The following is a 23,496-nucleotide window of genomic DNA, read 5'->3' on the forward strand; positions in this document are numbered from 1 at the left end:
CCCCCGCCATCATGGTGACGCGCTGCCACCTGTCCGAATGCTTCTTTGCACTCTGTTTGGCTGTTTGTCAGCCGATCAGAGCATGAATAAAGTGTTATGAAGAGACAGACAGACAGATTAAGGCTTTTATAAATATTAGAATATTAAAGTTCAAGTGACAGAGTTCAAAGCACAAGGAAATACAGAAAGAACCAAGCAGGGGGGCTACATAGTAGAGGATGCGGGTAGGGGTGGCAACACAACTAAGCTGCGTATGAAACATGTAGCCAACTAAGACTAAGGGTAAGGGGGCGGGAAGGGGGAAAAGAGGGAGTGGGCACAAAACTTACAAAGCAGAGAATATACAGGAGACCCTGCACAACAATACTGAATTGTAATAGGAAGATGGTTCCGAAAACATATATAGTTACAAATAACATGCGGGATACAATTGTGGGTGTGGGGAAGAGTCCATGATTAACAGTAGTAGGCTTGGTTCCACAGGGAGGCAGGCGAGGCTCAAGAGCTACATTTGATTTTAGCCAAAAAGCCGAGATGCTCATGGGAACCTGCCACAAGGATAGGTTAGGGCAGCCCATCCGAAAAAGATGCATGGTAGTGTTCACAGAGCACAGTCCCCCTCAGAGCCAACTCTTTTCAAAGTCATGATGAGCCACTGCACTGCATATATTTTTACTTCCTCTTCACACCCACAACTGAGCTCTGCCTCCTCACACCATTTCCAATTATTCCTGTTTCTTCACCAGCCTTAAAAATCTAGCAAACATCACCAAACTGGGTCCCAAACATTCACCCAAAACCCTCTGTCACCCTCTCTCTCAGCCCGTCACATGTGATTAGTGTAGCCTTGCCATCCATGTGGTAGAGCTAGATCAGGCTGCCCTGTGCCTCACCTGCATATACATTTTTGGAGGATCCCAGGACTCACAACAAGAGCACCTGGTTCCAGTCATAAGTGGGGGGCTAATTAGCAAACAGATAATTTGTGGGTGGGAAGAGGAAGAGGATCTGGAATACACACACATATACTGAGCAGTGCTGAGCTGTGGGGTCACCATAGTTTGAAATGCTATTGGCCCTGCTGGGGCCCAGCCCAAGGGACTAAATAACAAATTCTGAGCCTCTTGGCTTTTGACTAATATCATGCATCATTTTTACTATACATAAGGTAGGTGTCAAAGCACTGGTTAAAACTGTGTTTAAGGAGTACTGTGCTAAAACCTGCACAGTACAGTACGTTTCTAAAAAGGTAACACTTAGGATGAACTAAGTCTATGGGTACTATAGACAAATTACTACCCCTGTTTCAAGGGCAGTTTTTTCAAATTTGCTCCTCACTTCCAGGTGCTCAGAGAGGAGGGTCTGACAGTAAGGGGCTGCAAGAGAAAGATGTTGGGGAGAGGCAGAGGTAAGGGAGCTAGCTGACCCCCAAGATTTATTTCCCCTGCTATAGCAGTGGGAAAGGGACACATCTAAGGTGTATGTCCAATAATTAGATTCTATACTTGGAAAATTATAACAAATATATAATTTTTCCATAGGCAGAATCTAATTATTAGTGGATCATTTTATATTCAAGTTAAAACAGTACCACACATCAAGGAATAAATCCTTAATCATAAATAACAGTGAAGAATATTGCACATTAGAAATAATATATAATAAAGATCTCTTTCATCAGCTAAAGGTTACATATTTCTACGTTACTATTCATAGGTAGATTTTTTGTTGCTATTACCAGGAAAGGGATTGACTATACTTTTCCTTATTACCACGCTAAGGAAAAGATAATATCACAAGAACTTGTCCCTTCTGCCAATAAATCTTTTGTATTTTATTCCCCTGGATATCTCATTAAATGAATGATCAGCACTGCTCCATAACTTAATTTTGCATTCTTCTGTGTGGCAGAAGTTTATTCCAGACATAAAATAAACAAATCCATGACTTTTAGCAATTTTGCTCAAGCACCCAGATTTCTGAAATCAAATTCTGAGGTGTGGAATTTAAACGAAAGCCTACTGTTATTTTGTTCACAAATAGAAAAATTGCTATAATCTGACAATAGAAACAAATCTCCTTTCAAACAAAGAAAATGGATTCAGAAAGTCTGGTACATCTTGGTAATGGATAAATTAACTGTGTCTGAATGATAAATACAAGTAACATAGAGCTATATTCAATAGACAACCCATATCAAAAGCTTCAAATGAACACAGCTCAACCACTGAAGAAATCTGTCTTCAGGGAATTCTAAACAATGGCCTAAATACTTGGAAAAATGGCCCATAAATATATTACAATTAAATAGCAGAGCCATCATAGTTAAATTTGCATCAAGATTTTTGATTTAACATGAACAACTGAGTTTTAACTAAAAAAAAAAAAAATACAGATTTTAGAGAAGATCCATTCAAAATATTTACTGTAGTCCATGAGGTTCTTGTCATCATTTTCTCAGTTTCCAAGGGCAGGAGGGGACATGAACTGATTACTATTTAAAAAAATACTAGGTAACCAGGATATTGCATTGTCTCGTTGTTTGTCCGGATCACTTTTTAAGTGCAACACAATAGCATAAGACATTAACTTAACGTGTTCAATACTTTAGTATGCACAATATGGACAAATATTTGTTAAGAGGTACATGTTTGTAAAATTGCTTATGAAGTTTTAAATGATAGTCTTTGGAATATCAGTAAGACGCATTACAATATTACAGGCATAAATGACAGCAAAAGTTTGGAAAAGTACCATGTTTCCTTAAGATGCACACTAATCTAGACAGCAAAGAGTGAAAGCAAATCTCACCTCAACTGATTGCCATTCAGATTTCCACAAGCTTCAGAGGCTTTATTACCGGCCATTGCCTCAGACTCAACCCTTTTGAAAAAAAAAAAAATCAGGCACTAGGTGTCTCAAAATGGGCTTTCAAAACTAATTTTTCTTAATCAGTTAATAGCTTCATTAATTTTAGTGTGTGCCTCAGTTCCCCCACCAATACAGCATGAAAACTAATTCTTCCCTAATTTCATAGACATCAGGGCTGGAAGAGACCTCGGAAGATCATCGAGTCCAGCCCCCTGCCCAAAGGGCAGGAAGTCAGCTGGGGTCATAGGATCCCAGCAAGATAAGCATCCAGTTTCATCTTGAAGGTGTTCAATGTAGGTGCTTGAACCACCTCCGGTGGCAGGCTGTTCCAGACCTTGGGGGCTCGGACAGTAAAGAAATTCTTCCTTATGTCCAGCCTGAAACGGTCTTGTAGTAGTTTATGACCATTCGACCTAGTCGTCATCCCTTGGGGCGCTCTGGTGAACAAATGTTCCCCCAGATACTGGTGGTCACCCCTGATAAACTTATAGGGGGCCATCAGATCACGCCTGAGCCTGCGCTTTTCCAGGCTAAAGAACCCCATGGCTCTCAGCCTGTCATCGTAGGGTCTGCTTCCCTGACCTCTGATCATGCGCGTGGCTCTTCTCTGGACTCTCTCAAGCTTCTCCACATCCTTTTTGAATTGTGGAGCCCAAAACTGGACGCAGTACTGCAGCTGTGGCCTCACTAAGGTCGAGTACAAGGGGAGAATGATGTCCCAGGATTTGCTTGAGAAGCATCTATGGATGCAAGCCAGCGTTTTGGTTGCTTTACTAGCCGCAGCATCGCATTGCAGGCTCATGTTCATCTTGTGGTCAATGATGACCCCCAAGTCTCTTTCTTCCATAGTGCTAGCCAGCATAGCACTGCCGAGCCTATAAGGATGCTGCGGGTTTTTCTTCCCAAGGTGGAGAAGCTTGCATTTATCGGCGTTGAACACCATCAGATTCTCGTCCTCCCACTTGCTGAGCCTGTCCAGGTCAGCCTGGATTACCAGGCTGACCTGGTGATTTACAAGGCTGTGGTAATGGTAAGCAAATTAATGGTCTGAAACACTCAGGGTGCCACGAGTGTGAAGGCTGTTCCAACGTGCTGTTGAATGAGCAACGTTCAAGTGCCCCTGCTGCCATTTCAAAGCACAGGGATGCTGATACATGAGACGCTGTGGCACTTTAATTAGAGTGGCTCCTGGAGCTGCTCTAATTAAAGCACCACTCCCCCTCACCCCAGAGCACACGTAAAAGTGCCCTCAAGTACTATGGTGAGCAGCACATCTTAAAACTTTATGAAAAATCCTTAATTTTCTATTCACTGCAGAGACCAAGTGGTATTTGTTAAATGAAGCCTGATGCCACTCACATAATGGTAAGGATAAGAAGAAATATTGTAGAGCCACTATGCATTCAGAGAGTACAGTCCATCTCATGCACTGTATAAGGTAAAGGCTCTGTGGAAAAAATAGTTCATGTACATGTAATTAAAGGTTGTATCATAAGGCGTAAAACACAAGGGGACCCAATTAGGGTGAACAAACAACTTTAATTTTGGTTTTTCTTAACTTCTGAGCTTGACTTTATAAGTTTAATTTTCATTTAATATTTTTTTTGCTACATAATATAGGGAGAAGGTACACAAGCTCAGACAATTAAATACAGTCTGGGAAGAAAAGTTATTGATTTTTGATTAACTCACTGTTTATTTTAGGCATTTCATTTATTTCCTCCTTTGTTTATGTTGGTTGTATTTTGCTAGGAATTAGGGGGAGTGTTTGGGAACAGAATGTGACAAATGAAAGGCCTGTGGGTGGATGTGCTGGGGACCGATAACTGTTCCCTTTTCTGTATCTATTTTGTGCTATGAACAACAAATCAACACATGTGGGAATAAACTACGTCTTTCTTTATTGCTCAATAAAATATTTGCAACAAATCTTGTCTGTTTTGGAGACTAAAAACTAAACTAAGAAAAAGTTCAAAATCTGCATGTTTTATTGTTCTGCTATCAACTCAAGTACTAACAACAACAAATAGGTTGTTCTTTAAAATGAGCTTTTCCCCCAGCTTATCAGATAATTGTTTGCATTTCCTGTAGAGTTCTGAAATAGATAAAACAGAATAGAAACCAAAAGACTATATCTTTATTAGATAGCTATCATTTATATTGCTCAAGTCAACATAAGTGAGTCTGTTAATAAACATATATAGCCAAATATACTTTTACCATTCCCCATAATTGGTATATGTATTACTGGCTAAAATAAGTTTCGTCTCTTCATATGCAAGATTCTTGATTAGACTAATGTCTGAACCCTGAACTATAAATTGCATTAAAAAGTCTGAATCGCAAAGTTAAAAAAAATTCCTTATGCTAGGTGCTTTAGTGCTGGAGAATGATGTAAATTTGGACATAACTGTTTTGTTCTGTGAAATGGGAACGGTGAAGAACCTGGGGACAAATTATGAATTGTAATTACACTCTTGCTTTCTGACAAAAATCACACAACAGGCACAAAGGAGGAGTAGGGACACTAAAAACACTAGAAATTGTTCACCTTCTGTCAGAAACGCAGCAGCTTCCTATAGGCCCCACATTTTCTACTGATCCTTCTGCAATGTGAGGGGGGAAATAACTCAATTCAAGGGCTAGCCTATCTTCCCTGTCAACTGACAATATAGGACAGCAGACAAAAAGAATAATGAATCATTCCTTCTGAAAAAGGAAGGATGTGGGGAGGGGAGGTTAAACTTTGGAGTTTAAAAATATTTTGCTATAATTACTAGAAGTGGGATGAACCATTACAACTTTGCCATTTGGTAACAGTATTTTTGGTTTTGGTCCTGATTGAGAACAAGGGATACTGACACCTGCGTTTATGCTACAAGAATTCTAGTCTTGTTTCAATTTTGCCCACCAGTTCCCATGATGAGACAACGCCATGGATGTCTGTGTTCAACTTTCCTAATCTAATACAGCATTTGTGTCACATGAATAGAATAAATATGATGGTGAATTGCAGGGAACAACCAAGTTCTGCTGGCCTGATTGTAGAATATGTGCCCATAAAGAGCTGACTGAATTACATGGATTGATTACCAGTCAACTGTAATCCAACCTCCTTCCCTCTCCAAAACCATCTTCCAATTCCATATGCAATTATCATGACCCAGACCCTCTGTTGTAGATACAAATGTCTCTTATTTTCCTAAAAAACTGTCCTGCATTTTACTTCTGTTGCTTTCATTTGTACAACTGACACATTTAATTCAGATAACAGATGCTGGGAGTACACCATAGATTCAGCTGTAGATACTCTGGAGGACTCCTAATACCAGAGCTCAGTCAGCTGCATCAGAACAATACTTGGGACCTGTGTGCCAAAGAACAAAAATGTACATACTGTAGATCCTCTTTAATCCTTAGTTATAACAGCTGCAGTAAAATGGAGACAAACACTGGTTATAGTGCAGGCATAAATTCTAATCCCCCTAAGAACTGTGAACAAGAAGACTATCTAAAGAGAGGTGAAAGAAATGAAATGAGAATTTTTTTGCATCAATATCTCATTCCAGCTTATTATCAAGACAACTGAGAACAGAAAGAGAGTCGGGCTAATGGCAAAGAAAAACAAATGCGATGCATATTAAAATAGGCCCAAACCAGTATCAGATTTCCTTTTTTCATGTGTTGGTCATTTACTGGAAGCATGCCACTACCAGCTCTACAAACACATTTGCCATCTGCCTAATTAGAAACAAGTAGCATTCACATTCTGATCATTACTTTCCTTATCTTACAAAGCTGTTCCTGCCACAGAGGCCCTTCATTTTCTATCATGTACGGCCTAACCGACAAGGGCATTAAAAGGCCATTCTGTGTTTGTCTTTTGGTGGAAAAGGAAACAAAGTCATTCACTGCCACATAAGCTACTTTTTCTTGGCAACTTGGAGATGCACAATCCTTCAAATTTACACAGCTGAATCTACAGACTCATGGCAAAAAGATAAAAGAATTAAGGGGGAAGGGAAAAGCCTTGCTAACCTTAAACCACATGCAAAAGTAATGGACATGTCACACCTTAAATGGAATGAAGCCAGAACAAATGTGAAAAGGTTCTCTCTCTTCTGACAGAAAACGATTTTTCCTGCACTTAGACAACAAAATCTCCTTAAAACATAACCAAAGTCCATTTTACCAGTTTGGAAAGCCATGCTTTAAAGATATGAAATGACTCTCAGTGGTGGTAAAGCAAATAAAACGCACAAGACAAAGCTATTTAATGCTTGTAGGAAAAATATATGTAACACTCACACATGCTGCAAATGCTTCACAGAGGCAACTTACATTTTCACCCACACAGCTGATATACACAGAAGAAGCAGAATAATAGATGATTTAAAAGATTTAATGCATCCCTGCTAATAGATTCACTAAGCCATTACCCAAGTGCTTTACATCACAGAATCTGCCTGAATCAACTAAGTGGGTAAGAACGTTGCAGTACTTATGTAATAAATACATGGGACATTTTGTTCCTGGCACAATACATGGAACCATCACACAAGCTATGCAACTAACAGAAAATTCTGTAGATGTTTAAGCAGCTCAACAGTTATACACATGAGAGCATAAATAAGTAATGCATGATATTATGGTGCGCTTTCCACAAATCTGAATGATAAGCATTCAAGGACATGGAAAACACTTATTAAAAATCCTCATTTCTATCTTAAAATTAATTTTTAAATATAAAACAATAAAGCTGCCAAAAACTACACGGTGGCAAAATTATGAAACCTCCTCAACTATGAACCACTAAGTTGCACATCTGAGTTTGTAGGTTGTCCTTCAAACCCTCATATCACAGCAGGTTCCCCAAGGATTTTAATTTCAGGTCAGGTCCCAAACTAGAATGGTCCTGCTCTTCAGATTCCATATAGATGAGGACAAAAATTTTGTAAGTTCAGCTGACCTGATGTGACTGCTGCCATAATCATGCTGAAATCTAATACAGGGGACTAATGAAACTCTAATATCACAAAATCTGTGCTTAGATATGACTTGTGATTCAGCATCCAAGTGTCTTGGCTAATCCTAAATCCATTCCCTTTTTCTTCTTCCTGTTTCTGATAAATATAGAAAAATGCATGCAATTCAATTAAAAACATTCTGAAATTTTGTGGTGTGCACAATCAATCCCTTAAAACTACAAGGAAAAATGGTCCTAGAGGCAGTTTCATTATCTTCCCTTTTTCTTTTTTTTAACATGTTGACTACACTGTTCTTGTTAGAACAAGGATCTGATTGTTAGTTTTCATATAAAGAATATACATTCTGAGGTATTTTGTGCAATAATTTGAAACTATTTTTCACTATTCCCTGATCCTTCATGTTCCATTACTTCATTGCTCCCTGTTACAAAAATAAGTTACTTACCAGAAACCAGAGCTTGTTGAGATGCATTATCCACACAAATGGAAACTGTACAACATGAAGAAAGAAAGAAACCAAACTCAACAGCAACATATATTTTCTAAGCCCATGCAAGAACACAATTTCGCTCCCAGAGGACTAAACGTCCACAATCCTCTGGCTACTACACACAACTCCAAATATGCTTCACAGCTATGCAGAAGAACTTCAGAGAAAATTAGAACTCATCTACTTCACCTAATCTACTACAAAAGAGACCAACTTGGGAAGAAAATCACCACATTCTACAACAACTTAAGACAGAAATCCAGACATTTTCCTTAATAATATACAATGGATACAAAGAGACTATGAAAAATGTTCTACAACATTCATCCAACATAAAAAGAAGAAATGGGACAAAACCCCCAAGAACAACTTCCCGAGTCACAAAACAACCATCAGAGGAACACCACCAACACCTTACAACATTCCAACCTCAGAAATGATGAAACTGAAAGCAGCGACCAACCCTCAAATATCATCACTCTCCACACACACGCTTACCAAAACTGAAAAAATCTGTCCTTTCTAAAGGCCTAAATTTCTGTCCAGAAAAATACCCTAACAAAATACTACAATGTGAAGAACTAGAAGAATTCTTCCAATGCCTCCGCCTCAAGGAATATTTCCATGACCAAACTGAATCCACTTGCAACAACAACTCATCCTCTGACAACATTCAGGAAAAGATCAACCCCCAAAACCATCAGATTGGACACTTCACTGCAAAAGAAACCCTAACCCTGACTGCTACATTGACTGTTTCAGGGAAAGAATGAACAATGAAATAATCAACAACACATAGAGCCACAACAACCCCTCTCTACCAGAGAGAAAGGCCATAGAATCTTTAAGATCTAACCACCAAATAGTAATAAAACCAGCAGATAAAGGAGGAGCCACAGTCATCCTAAAATGTGAAGACTACATAAAAGAAACCAACAGACAGCTCTCTGACACCACCTACTACAAAGAACTACAAGAAGATCCTACTCTCCTTTTCACCATGAAACTCAACAATACCATCAAATCATTTCCATCAGGACTACAAGAAAAACTACAGACTTGATCTCCCCACTACCTAACCCTTTTTACATGCTCCCCAAAATCCACAAACAAGGGAACCCTGGCAGACCTACCATGGGACCCTAACTGAGGAAATATCAGGTTTCATTGAATCAATCCTAAAACCGCTTGTCACCCACAGAGCAAGTTTTGTCCAAGACTCTATAAAAATTTAAAAACATAGACCACCTTCCCAGCAACACCCTCCTAGCCACCATGGACATCTACCAGTCTATAGACCAACATCCCACACCAGGATGGCATCCAAGCCTGCCTTACATATCTACAGGAGCAAGATTACATCTCAGAGTATAGACCCAAAGATATTACTGACCTTATACACTTCATCCTCGCACACAACAATTTCACTTTTAATAACCAATGCTTCCTCCAGACGATGCGAACAGCTACAGGCACCAAAATGGCCCCACAGTATGCCAACATTTTTATGAGCCACCTGGAAGACTTCCTCAAGGACTGCACCATCAAACCCTTGCTATACTTAAGATATATCGATGACATCTTCATCATTTGGACTGAAAACCTACAATCTCTGATTGAGTTTCATCAGAAATTCAACAATCACCATCCCTCCATCCAACTTTCTCTAGAATATTCCAGCATCAACCTCTCCTTTTTAGACACGATGATCAGTATCCAGAATGATAAAATACAGACCACGTTATACAAGAAACCCACAACCAACATACATATCAGTACAGAAACAGAAACACCCTAAACACACCAAAAAAGCTGTGATATACAGCCAAGCCCTCAGATACCATTGAATTTGCACTGAGAAGAACACCCGGGATTGCCACCTCACCAATCTTAAAAAGGCTTTCACCCAACAAGGACACTCCTCCAGAGAGATAGACTGCACGTTTGAAAGAGCCACCCAGATACCACATGAAGAACTGCTGCAGTACAGAAGAAACCCCCCCACAAATTGCACACCGCTGGTTATGACATATCACCCCTCCCTCGAACCCATACAGAAAATCCTCAAACAATTGCAACCCATACTAGAAAGAGACCCTATTCTTAAAGAGATCTTCCCAGAGCCACCCATCCTATCCTTCAAACAAGCACCGAACCTCACTAGTCTCATCACCAGAAGCAAACTTCCTCAGGCCCAGAACACACCAAAAGGATCCAGATCGTGCCATGACAAGAAATACAAAACCTGCCAACACATCTCCACCACCCCCGCATTTACTGCACCCCACAACAGAGCCATCAGCATTCCCAGATCTTACAGCTGCACCTGCAGAAACTTAATACATCTCATCCAATGCACCAAATGCCCTGATGGAAAATACATAGGAGAGATCAAACAACAACTGCGCACCAAAATAAACACACACTGGAAATCTATCAAAGACAAGAATACCCAATTACCTGTGGGGGCACATTTCTCACAAGAAAACCACTCTCTCTCCAATCTCTCAGTTCTAACCCTTAAAGGAAACTTACAAAACACTTCTCAGACATGAGCCTATGATCTCCACTTCATCAACCTCCTGGATACTAAAAATCATGGACTAAATATAGACATTGGATTTATGGCACATTATCACCTGCCTGACATCTGACTCCCCAAGTACCTCTCCACTTTCACCCCCCTTCTCTCCCCCCCACACCCAGCCTGTTTCTCACCCACTGACTCCTCAATCTACACCTTCAATGACTGCCTATCTTGTATGCAGACCAGCCCAGCCTCTGGCTTCTTTACTTTTCATTTCATCCAGGAAAAGCACATACCAACTGTTGAAACTTCCTCAGCCTGATGAAGGGTTTTTGAACTCAAAAGCTTGTTTAAAAATTGTTTTTCACAACTACAGCAAAAGGTCTGTTATCCAGCATCCCCTGGGAATGGGGGATGCCGGTTAATCAAATGTCCATCATCTAGTGCACTCCCCGGGCGTTAGTGTGCTGGGGGACAAGGAGGGGGGCCCCGCACAGGCTGCTTTTTCCCGTGCAGGCTGCTTTGCCCTGGGCCATGGGTCGAAAAAGTGGCGAAGAAAAACTCAGTTCGCAGTGGTGAAACAGGATGTGCCCCAGAAGTGGTACTTTCGGTTTTGCTTTTGCCGTGGTGCTCAGATGCCGGTTAATAGAGTTTTCTGGCTAATAAAGTGCCAGTTAACACAACTTTTACTATATTTAAATTGGTCAAATAAAAGATATCAGATTCACCCAAAGAACCTTATCTGCCTTATCCACACAACATTCTTACAGTTCCTGAGCCTTGATCAGACTTTCCTATTTAACATTTCCTATACAGGCTGCTTAAACCTTTTTCTGAGATTCTTCTACCTTCCCACTGCACTAGGAGCATAAAGTCCAGCACGTGCAATCCCACTCCTCAGTTTCCATGAAAGTTTCTAAGAGAGACAGTCAAAAGAAAAAGGGAAGGAAGACAGAGTTTGAACGTGTGCATGGACAACACCATGAAAAACTCCAGTTACAGGTAAGCAATTTCCTTTTCTTCTTCGAGTGGCTGTCCACACATATATTCTCTCCCACACAGTGCCCAAAACATCTGCAGGTGACTCCAAGCCTCTTCAGGCAAAGACTGACTGAAGTACCACTGAACCAGAAGGTAGTATTTGAAGAGGCCTCTATGCCCAGAAGAGACATTGCGTTAACCTGACCTGGCTCGCTCAACATCTGTATAGATCAGGTGCTTCAGTGGGGCTTTTTGGTATTTTTACCTAATAGCCGATTAAATCAGCTGTTAGATAAAAGCACCAAACAGCCCTGCTGAAGTGCCAAATCGATATAGATGCTGAGGAGTGGGGGCAAACTAATGCACTTCCTCTTCCAGTAAAGCATTATTTTATGTTTTCATGTTGGACAGGGCTCATAGTATTTAATGAAGGCACAACTCATAACTCTACATTGCTGTTCTGCAATGTCTGACACGGAGGCCCCTCAGAAAGAGGCAGCAGAGATAGCTGGAGCCTCAAATTAAAGGAGGAGAGTCCAAATTCTACCAGTTTGTAACAGTCTAACTGGAAATCCAGTTGGAGAAACTTTAGAAGGGATCCTCTGGATCTCTTGGTTATGGCCACAAACAGGAGTGGGACATTATAAAGGGTTTAGTCCTATGCACACATATGAATGCAATTTGCTGGCTTAGGTGAAATAACAAACTTTAGCAGGAATCTGGAGTGAATACAGAGGATCACCTTGCCCAGACAGTAGGTCACAGATGCATGATAACACCATTTGAGCTTTGATCTCACTAACTCATGGTGGATGTGACCACTGAAGGTCATTCTCACAGACATGTTGGAGCAAGCATAGGCTTGAAAAGTAGGCATATTAGCGCTGTGAAGATCAGATTCAGATCCCACTGGGAATCTGAGTCCTTGATGTATAAAAGTCTTTGCCAGCCTTTTTTTTTTTTTTTTTTTTTTTTTTAGAAACCTCAGCATCATGGAGTTTCTGATTGATGAAAGTTAGAAGAAAACTGATTGACACTTGACTATGGGGTGAGGGGCAGAGATTATCCCCAAATGAATCTTAGCTGAATTGAAAAATAGATCAGCCATCCTTTATTCTAACAGGCAGGTTAAAATGGTGATTCCCAACCTATTTGCCACAGTGAGCCACACTTGCAGCTCTCAATGTGTCATGTGGGCCACAGCCCACAGCTGAGGGGGCCCCCAACTGCCAGGACTGCTGCCCACGGGAGGTGGTAGGAGGTAGTGCCCAAGCCCCAGGTGCACGTGTAGCCTCCTTTTAAAGACCCCCAAGGTAGGGGAGAGCACCCCCTCCCTTGAAAGCCCATTCTAGGTTCTGGCAACCGTTACCGTAAAGAAGTTCTTCCTGATGTCTAACTTAAGTCTGCTCTCCATCAATTTGTGGCTGGTGTTCCTAGTTACTCCAAGGGATGCCCTGGTAAACAGAGCATCTCCTATCCCTTGCTGGGCCCCCCCGATGAATTTGCAGATGGGCACAAGATCACCTTTCAGCCTTCTCTTGTGGAGACTGAAGATCCAGAGCCCTCAAGCACTCCTGGTAGGGCTTTGCCTGCAGACCCCTAACCATATGAGTGGCCCATCTCTGAGCCTTCTCAAGGTTGTCCACATCTCTCTTGAAGATGTGGCCAAAACTGGACACAGTACTCCAACTGCGGCCTGACCAATACTGGATAAAGGGAAAGTTTCACCTCCCTGGACCTGTTTGTCATGCATCTGCTAATGCACGATAAAGTGCATTAGCAGGTGCTGCTACCCAGGGCTCCAGGCACCCACAGGCTGGAGACACTGCTTGGGCATGGCAAGAAGTGGCTGTCCTAGCAGGCAGGAGCCCCTGTGGGTGCTATGGGGAGGGGAAGGACATGCTTGGTTCCATGCAGCCTGCTCCTGCAGCACCCAATAGCAACCTCACCACTGCATTCACTCTTATTTAAGCCCTGCCGGCTCTACCGCCCAACTTGGCCCGGCTCCACTCCCACAGGTAACCACTAGTTACACCTGTGTCACAGCAGCCACACAATGCTGCAGTATGAATCTGTGCTGCCTCCCACATAGCCCCTGCTGGAGCCACTCCCCCAACAGCAGACGACACCAAGCTGGCAGGTAAATGGTAAACGTCAAATGGTGTAAATATAATTACTCTTTAACCTTTTATATCCCTACTTTTAAACAAGCCTGTTCCCCATTTTAAGCCCATTTTTTAGCATAATCTCATAATCCTAACTATTAAGTCACTATCACATTTCCATAATATCAGCTATTATCTTACATCACACAATTCTGGCTTATTTCATATTTCCTAAAATTGCTAAAGGTTCAAATAATTGCAGATTATATTGATAAAGCAGCAGAAGCACATGAAAATAATACCACAATGAAAATGGCTGCTGTTACTGATTACACCAAGAAAGGACAGGTCAAGCTTGGTTAAGTTTTACCAAGGGTCTGAAATGAGAGAGAGGAAAAAAAAGACACAAGGTTGTGGTAATCTCATGCTTTGAGGTCAAATCTTTAATTTCCAAAATTAAAATTCAGGAAGAGCAACTGACAATCTTGGTAATCTTCGCTTCCAGTAAATACTAGGGCTGTGCAAAGCTTTGGTCCCTAATTTGATTCAGCAGCACTTCGACCCAATTTGGTGGCCGAATCTCGAAATCCAAATTGAATCAGAGGACTCTTTAATCTCTCCGAATCGATTCAGAAAGATTTGGAGATTCAGATATAGAGACAGCTTTAAATGTCTGTTCTACATACCTCTAGGTAGCAGGGGCTCATGAGTGCTATGATGTTGGGGCATGTGGAGCATCCCACAGAAGCACAGGGGGCTCCCCAGAATGCTCAGCAGCAGACCCAGAAGTGGACCAGAAGCATTTCCGGTCCACTTCTGGGTCTGCTAGGGACTGCATAGGGGGGCCCCCCGCATCCCCCCCTCTGGCTCAGTGACTGGTGCCTCCTGGGTCTCAGGCAGGGGGGGACCCAGGGTCCCCCTGAGGCCAATCGCTGAGCTGGGGAGGCACGGGGGGCGGCCTCCAGTGTGCTCCCCAGCAGACCCTGAAGTACTTCCGGTGCACTTCTAGTCCACTTCCGGGTTTGCCGCTAAGTATGTGGAGGGCCCCCCTGCACTCCTCTGAATGCTCCATGTGCCCCAGCACTGCAGTGTTCACAAGCTGCACCTGCTACCTCAAGGTATGTAGAAAACACTTTTAAAGCTCTGTCTATGTCTGATCGAATCTGTCCGATCGAATGTGTCAGATCTGGATTCCACTGAATCGAATCAGGGACAGCGATCCAAATCAACTAACCCAATCACTGTCCCTGATTTGAGCCAAATCCGAATCAAAGCACACCCTAATAAATACAACCTACATACTTATCTTTATGGATATTTAAGAATATCATTAATTTATTGAACTTTCAAGAGTTATAGAATGTAGTCAGACCTTCCCCAACAACCAATAAGGTATGCCACCTACTTATTTTATGTAATTTATAAATCACAGAAAACTCAAAACTCTATAAGCTAAAAAGGTACTAACAAGTAATTGTGCATATGTGTTTCCCAATCGGTTTGTTACTCTGTTTTTGCTTTCATCTGATCTGATCCCATTTCTCCTCCATATTATTTATATGAATTTAACAAAGATATTTGTTAAAAAAAACCCAAACCCTTGTTTCTTATTTGTTACAGAACACCATTCCATTTTAATCTTTCAACCCATACATTATTTTATTGTTTGTTTCTATTCTGGATATGTATTTTTATAGACTGAACTAGGGTCTTCAACTTTTCCAGTAACTGCTAATAAGTGCCCTGGCCAATGGCCATTATTTTTAAAGCAATTAAAAATATAGGCCCCAATGCTGCAACTGAATTTGCCTGGGCAGATTCTTGTGCCTGCAAAGAGAGTCAATATTGAAGTAAATGGGGCTGCTGACATGGATCCAGGTTCTAGATCAGAACTCAGTCTGCAATCTTCTCAAGCAAAGAGTTGTCTATCTTTGTCTTTGACCAGCAACAAGCATAATTCAGTCCTAATTACAAAGGAGCCATTGGGAAAGTTGCCACCATAAATAATAGAATATTAATAAAAGCATAGAAACATAATTACCACACCAAATAAGATCAATGATTCAACTAATTTACTATCCTGCCTAAGATGGGGGGAAGTGACATATACAGCTGAAAAACATTCAAGGACAATTCCGAAGTAACCAGCTCATAGGAGAAATTCCTTCTAATACATAATTATTTTGTACCTGGAAGTGTAAAGGGTAGTTCAGTTCTGATGATATCCACTAAACTGTAAGACACGTAAAACATGCCCCTGTTCCAATGATGAGTTGATTATATATTTTTTTAAAAACGTGGAAGAAAAAATGTGATATCTCTGACATCATTTCTAGAAAAGGCAAGAACAATTTTTGTTTATAAAATGGCCCTTTTAGTGTAATCAACTGAACTCACAGATGTATGCAAAATAATATGTAGTTTTTTAATGCTTTTCTGTCAACAAGTGTCTTTGCACAACTGCAGGTGAAAGTTATTGGCAGTACAGAGTCACTAAGAAACTTCTTCAGTCTCATAGCATTGCAGTTGTTTGTCTTATTGACACAAGCAGGGCATAAAGGGAAGCACTGCCTCAGAAGCATATCGGATAAGTAACAATATATCCTGAGTTACTTAGATGAGACAGGAAGAATAAATCAACTTCATTCAATGGCGTTTCCTAGGCCAAAAGGCAAAGCAGTTTTTTGCTGGTCCTTAAAGGTTTATTTATGAGCCAATATTGTAAAATTTCCCTTCAAAAGATAATTCAATTATGCAAGTGAACATAGTATGTACCAATCAGCAATTATGCTGATTACCCTGTAAGAAGAAATATTAATAGAATCCAACTGATTTTTTCCTTGCTTCTAAAAATGCCTCTAAGTTGAACTAATTGATAGACCAAGCTAAACCTACCTTTCCATGAAGGGAGCAAATGAAACAATAGACAATAATATAATAATTACTGTAATAGACATCATGTAGTCTCATAGTAGCATTTCATTCTAAAGCCAAATTTTAAATGTAAATAATTTATTTAATTTGTTCTTATGTTAAACAAAATTGGGGGGGGGGAGGGGGAGGGGTGTTTTTTTTGTGTTTTTTTTGAGAAAGAGAAATGCATGTCCTATCCTGGCTTCTGGTATAATAATAAAGCTGAAGATATATTAAAGCTTTGTAAAACAGTTTAAGGTAAGTAAATAATTTCAGAAATAATGAGCTACAACGACTGGAAGTGCTGATTTTGGTTTTCCACTTTTAGAATTAGCTGCTTTCAACTCAAGCTGTGGCTGATGTTTTCACTGTCATTAAACATAACCATATATCTGTATTCATATCAAACAGATTATCCAAATTGTAAAACTGACCATATTTACAGGTACTTTAGGAACAGACTAATAAAAAAATACATATATGAAGGTATAAAATACATATATGAAGGTATATATTACACACTGTATAAAACAGAGGCAAAGATTCATTGTAAAAAGAAAAAGTTTCCCTCTTCAGATAAGCCAAGGTATTTTAATAATCCAAAAACCCTACAAAATACATCAATGAAAATATCAATTGTTTCTAGAGCTTTGAAATTCTGTGCTTTATGAGAACAAGTTGACATTATACTAATTAATGAAAGCATTGGCTACCTGCCTCTAGTTTTTACCATTATCTTTCCAGTTAAATCAGAAAGGTTTTTCTAATCTGCACCACTTCCTTTTACTTTCCAGAAGACTTAGAAACTAGCTTTTAATTACTTCAGGTCTGAATGAGGGAATGCACAATTATTTAGGCGTAATTCATCAGACAGTCCATGCACTGGATTCAACCTTGTAAATATCATAGGACCAGTGTGACAGGGGGCCTCCCGGGGGCCAATCTCCACGGCCCGCCCCCTGTCTCTGTGGGCAACCGCCCGCCTATCTCGCCCGCCACACCTTTGATGATAATTAGTTCAATTAACATGTTAATTAAGCGGGAGGCTACCCATTGTAATGCCCCGATGCCAGGGGGCGCTCTGCGGCTCCAACCTCCCCTAATACCGCAGCCCAAGCCTTGCAGATGGCATCTTGATGTTCATATCCTCACCGGCCCCACGCTGGGCCCCAGAATCATCCTACAGGACCCCTCTACGATCCTCTCCTCTCCGGCGGCCCATCATCCAGGCTACCTAGGCCCCCCGAAGCTACTTTCCCCTCTCGGGTGTGGTCCCCCCCGGAACCTTTGGCCACTTGCCCTGGCCCACCTCCAGGCCAGTCTGGACCCCAGGCCCCCGGCTCTTGGGCGTCACTCGTGGTGGGCCCCCTGGCCCTTTTGACTCGCACAGTCCTGGCCCCAGCTTGGGCAAGTCGAGGGTACTCTCCCCTTCGGGCTGGGTCTCTCTAGCCCCTCACTCTGTCTCCGGGCCTCACCGTGCCACTACTCCCCGTCCTCTTGGGGCAACTGCAGCACCACGCCCACATCGCTCCCACTCTCCGGGTCCGCCCTCTCTGGGCCCCTCCAACAAACACTAGGGTAACCCACCCGGTGGTGGTGGGAGCTAGGGGGTAAGGCGACCCGACCCGCCTTTCACCGGGTTGATAACTGGCCTGGCATTTCCTGGGGCTCCCACGCCACTGAGAGCCCCATCAGACCACCCACTCCCGGCAGGGTGCAGTTTCAGGTCATGCCCAGGACCAGGAGCCTCCTTACCATCCCCTTGCAGCTCCCCCTTACCCCTGGGTTGTTCTCAGCAGCCCTTAGGCCAGGCAATGTTGCTGCCTGACCTCCTGCAGCCAAACTGCCTTGTTTATATAGGCAGCCTTTGCCTCAAAATGGCTGCCCTAATCAGGCACCTGGAGGCTGCCAGCTCCAGGCCCTTAAAGTGGCAGGCACATACAGTGCACTGCCACAACCAGTTTTAAATTCAATTGTATTTTGCTCAAAATAATAAAGATAGCATGACACAGGAACACAATAAATTCATATAAGAGTAGAGCTCTATTAACCTGTAACAAACATTTTCATTTGCCTCAGCAAAAACAAGTCCCCTCCCTGAAAGATTCCTGCAAAGGAAAGAGGACTGTGACTTATACCTGGTAGGCAGATGTGCAAAAACCTCCAAAATTTTAGTTCCTCAAAAAGGGGGAAGTATTCTTCAGCACACCTATTCAGGAATGACATTTACTTTAACATAGAAAGGAGCCCTGCACTTGTTATCTCTCTCTCTCTCTCATCTTAAACATTTTCCCTTCTCCTCTGTGATCCATTTTATCTGGAGAAAAGAACTATGTTTCTACAATTCATCACATTTCTCTTGCTGACTGAATGAGTGGTCAGCAAAAAACCAAGTTGACGAGTCCAGATTGAGAACACTTGGTAGCATTCCATGAATTTAATGGATTAAAGTAGGTATTAAGTTTCCTGAAGGGCTACTTGTCAGATTGGGACAGGTCAGTGTTTTTTATGTTGTACCCATGAGAGAATTTTATATTTTGTTGAAATTCAACTATGACTCTATACAGAACTACAGTATTCTGACTCTGAAATGGTTATAACACTGTGGGGACATAATGTGTAAGCAAAGCAACAGATTATTTAAATTGAGGAGGCAGGTATCATTAAATTTGCATTACAGCTGCACCCAGAGGCTGATGAGATGGGAACCTTGCTGTGCTAGCTGTTGCACAAATGCACAGTAACAGAAAATCTGTGTTGAAGAGCTCTGACAGGACAAGATAACTAGAGGATTGGAGAAAGTATTACTGTGTTTTATAGACGGAGGAACTAAAGCAGAGAGATTATATAATCTGCCCAGAATCACACAAGTATATAGAAGATCTAGAAATTGAACCCAGATCTGAGTTCCAGTCCAGAACACACATCAAGAAACAATTTGAGCTTGCTAATACCCAGATTGAGCTTTTAAGACCTTACCATGTTTAAATCTTTTAAGCATTTTATAATACAGTGCTATCAATATTCACCTCTATATAGCAGCAGTAGGAAATCACAAGAATTACCAGTCTCTGACATAAGGGAGAAAGGTTTTTTTTACTAGAATAGTCCCACGTTGTATGCAACAGAAGAAATAAGCTTTCTCAGTTTTCAAATCTTCCCAGGATTTACTCTGCTGGACAGAGGTGCCTAGTACATGGGGGACCAAGGGCCCTAGCCTCCCTCAGGAAGAGGGCTGTCACTTGAAATGCATAAAACTTTCCACATGTGCATCTTAGCGCTCTCCTCCCCCCCACCAGCAAAAATAAGTCAACAGCTATGTTCCTGGAGAAGATTTAGTCAGGTTGTTTCCTTCTAGCACACGCAAACCAGGACATGTTAATCTATTTAAATAAGTGGGTGTTTGAGAATTAGTCAGACAGTTTCATTCTGCTAAAAACATGCAGTATGAATGAGAACAGCAGAAGCTGCTATGTCATTATTAAAATTATGAAAATTAATGGAATATATATTTTGGAAGCCAGTTTGCTCTTGTTTGTGTCCTTGGCTAGTCTCTCATTTTTAAAACTAATTGCACATTTCTACTGGATACAACTCTGTTGCTAGACACAACGGAAGTGAGGCAAGACTGAGCATCTTTATCCACAGGTGCAATAAACCCTCAGTGAAATAAATTAAAATTTCATATGTAACCTTACATTAATGTAACCCTTTTGAACATTTACCAAAAAGCTTTTACTAACTCTAATAATGTATGCAACTCAATCCCTTTAAGCCCATCTGTCACCATACATATTTAGGAAAGGCAGCTAAATGAATGAATAATAACCCTTTCACTTTCTCCCCAGGCATTAAACAATGAAATTTCTATTTGACAGTAACCCTGCACAGCACTCATTTCCATGGAAAACTGAGAAGCTTGGAAGTGTTTAAATGGTTTTTCACTGAAGTTACTGTAAAACCTATGCCACCTATAAAAGCTATTGACTTATAAGGCAACCATCATTACTAGAAAAAAAGAAGTGCTCCAATGGGGGGGGGGGGGGGGGGGGATGATGCAAATGCAGTATTTTGTTATAAAGTCTGCAGTGAAGTGCTTGCTTTATGTTAATGGGTAATGGAAAAATTATAATTCTGGTTTCAGCATATACAAATTCCAGACAAAAATTAAGTATTCCTCCCAAACGATTGTAGAGTGACCAAACAGATTTGGCAAAAACTTTTTCAGATGTTTTGCTAAGAAAGTAGCCAAGTTTTTCACAGTAATCAAATTAAGAACAATTTAGTATGAATTCTAGAAAGTGTTATTAAATTAGAAATACTTTAAATTAGAAACTTACTGCTCAATGTAGATATTTGCTAGTCTTGATCCTTAAATCAATTTTAAAATTGGAGCTTGTTTATCATTAGTTTATTTAAGAAAACTAAAATAAAATTAAAGCTGAAAAGGAAAGATTCCTTAGAGAATGGCACCTCATACAGAAAAAGATGCTTTCTGTAAGTCCCCAAGCTCAACTATATTAAAATATGAAAAATCTTGTTCAACACAGAAGCACCAATTTGTCTCAACTTTTTGTTTAGAAATTATAGAGTGATTTTTTGTTACATACCTACACAAAGATCTCTGCCACAAAAGTCATCAATCTTTTAATTAGCCATTGAGAACAGCAATAAACTAGACTGATCAAATACTTGGGGGAAACAAATATACTTTACATATTCCATATAAACATAATTATATTCAAAGAATGCTAAGGTTCAAAAGTGAAGCTTCAAAAGTGAGATGCAACAGAATTAAAATGGCTTGCACAAACTTATCTTCCTCCTGTGTGTATATGCATTATGATACGTGATCATGTGATAAGACTATTTTCCCCCCAAAGAATTCTTGCCTCATTCACATTAAATGTCTTGTGTCTACACATGCAGCCCTATTATGCTGAAGTAAACTAATTAACTCTCCAGCAGGGTAGCACTTGTACATAGAATCATAGAAAATTAGGGTTGGAAGGGACCTCAGGAGGTTATCTAGTAGTCCAAAGCCCTGCTCAAATCAGGACCATCCCCAACTACATCATCCCAGCCAAGGCTTTGTTTACTTGGGTCTTAAAGACCTCCAAGGATGGAGATTCCACAACTTCTCTGGGTAACTTGCTCCAGTGCTTTGCTACCCTCCTAGTGAGAAAGCTCTTCCTAATATCTAACCTAAACTTCCCTTGCTGCAACTTGATAACACTTCTCCTTGTTCTGTCATCTGCCACCACTGAGAACAGTCTAGCTCAGGAGTTGACAATGTTTTTGAGCAGAGTGCCAAAAACAGCCACAACCTTGCCTTGTAAGATGTTGGCATGCCAAGGGCAGATGGCGGTGAAGTTGCAAGGAGCCTGATCCTTGTTGTGGCAGCGCAGCCCTGGCCCCTTTCCCACCACCTGCCTTGAAGAATGCATGCCAAGCAAAATGCTTGTGCGCGCCACACTGGCACCCATGCCAGGGGGTTGCTTCCTCCATGGAACCATCATTCAGGTAGTTGGAGGTTGCTATTAAATCCCGCTTCAGCCTTTTCTTCTCCACACTAAATAAGCCCAGTATCCTCAGCCTCTACTCAGAAGTCATGTGGCCCAGCCCCCAACCTTTTTTGCTGCCCATTGCTGGACTCTCTCCAGCTTGTCCACATCCTTTCTGTAGTGGGGGGCCCAAAACAAGACACAGTACTCTAGATGTGGCCTTACCAGTGCTGAATAGAGGTGAAAAATCACTTCCCTCAATCTGCTGGCAAAGTTCCTACCAAATGCAGCCTAGTACATCATTAGCCTTCTTCGCAACAAAGGCACACTCTGTTAGCTCATATCCAGCTTACTGGCCAGGTCCTTTTCTGCAGAGCTGCTGCTTCGCCAGTCAGTCCCCAGCCTCTACCAGTGCATGGAATATGAGTACTATCTTGTGGTAGAGTTTTTTACTTCGTTACAGTACACATGTAGACACTGACACAGCTGGCTGTGGCGTGAGGGTGCTTCAAGACATGGGCTGCTTGCTGGCTAGCCCCTCACTGAAGTACCCTTATGCCCCAAGCAGCCCCTCTGCAGCACACTGAGCTGGGCCAGAGCAGTCTCAGGCTGGAAGACTGACCCCTAGGAACCCCTGCCAGCCAGGGCTGCTCCAACCCAGTTCAATGTGCTGTGGTCCTGGGTACACATGTAAACACTAGGCCCAGGAGCAATAAACTCTGACAAGAACTGTGCCGTAATTTATTGCATTGCCTTAATAAGCACGTGTAGAGGTGCCTTCCGTGTACAAAGGGATGGAGCTCAGTGAGGACCTAATTCTGGGCAATTATAATTAACTGCACTATTTCTGTTTACTTCAGTGGGGACTGGATTGGACCCTTAATAAGGTGGCTCTTAAATATTTCTCCATCATTCCGTGCAGTAAACATTTCTATATCGGGGACTATCCAAGCCTAGCAATAAAGAATTTCCTCCTACTTTATAGCATTTTCAGTAGAATGTTGTCCCGTATGAAATCTTAGAACAGCAGCTCTAGAATCTAGGACACCATCATCAATGCCAGAAAGTATCATCAGGTACAGGAGACTGAGTCAGAGAGATTATGTAATAATCTAAA

General features: G+C 41.4%; 1 protein-coding gene across 7 annotated transcripts in view; it reads right to left on the minus strand.

Moving 5' to 3' along the window:
* Positions 1-23,496, minus strand: part of BTBD9 (BTB domain containing 9) — a 289,544-nt gene that overhangs the window by 143,161 nt on the left and 122,887 nt on the right. For 6 of the 7 annotated variants that reach the window (XM_025197813.1, XM_025197814.1, XM_025197815.1 and 3 more), the window contains one exon: positions 2,812-2,883. The exons of the other annotated variant lie outside the window; for it this stretch is intronic. In XM_025197813.1, the coding sequence (XP_025053598.1) occupies positions 2,812-2,883 (72 nt within the window). The remainder of the gene's footprint in view (positions 1-2,811; positions 2,884-23,496) is intronic. 7 annotated transcript variants of the gene reach the window in all.

Source organism: Alligator sinensis, unplaced genomic scaffold, assembly GCF_000455745.1.
Source record: "Alligator sinensis unplaced genomic scaffold, ASM45574v1 scaffold198_1, whole genome shotgun sequence".
NCBI classification, from domain to species: Eukaryota; Metazoa; Chordata; order Crocodylia; family Alligatoridae; genus Alligator; species Alligator sinensis.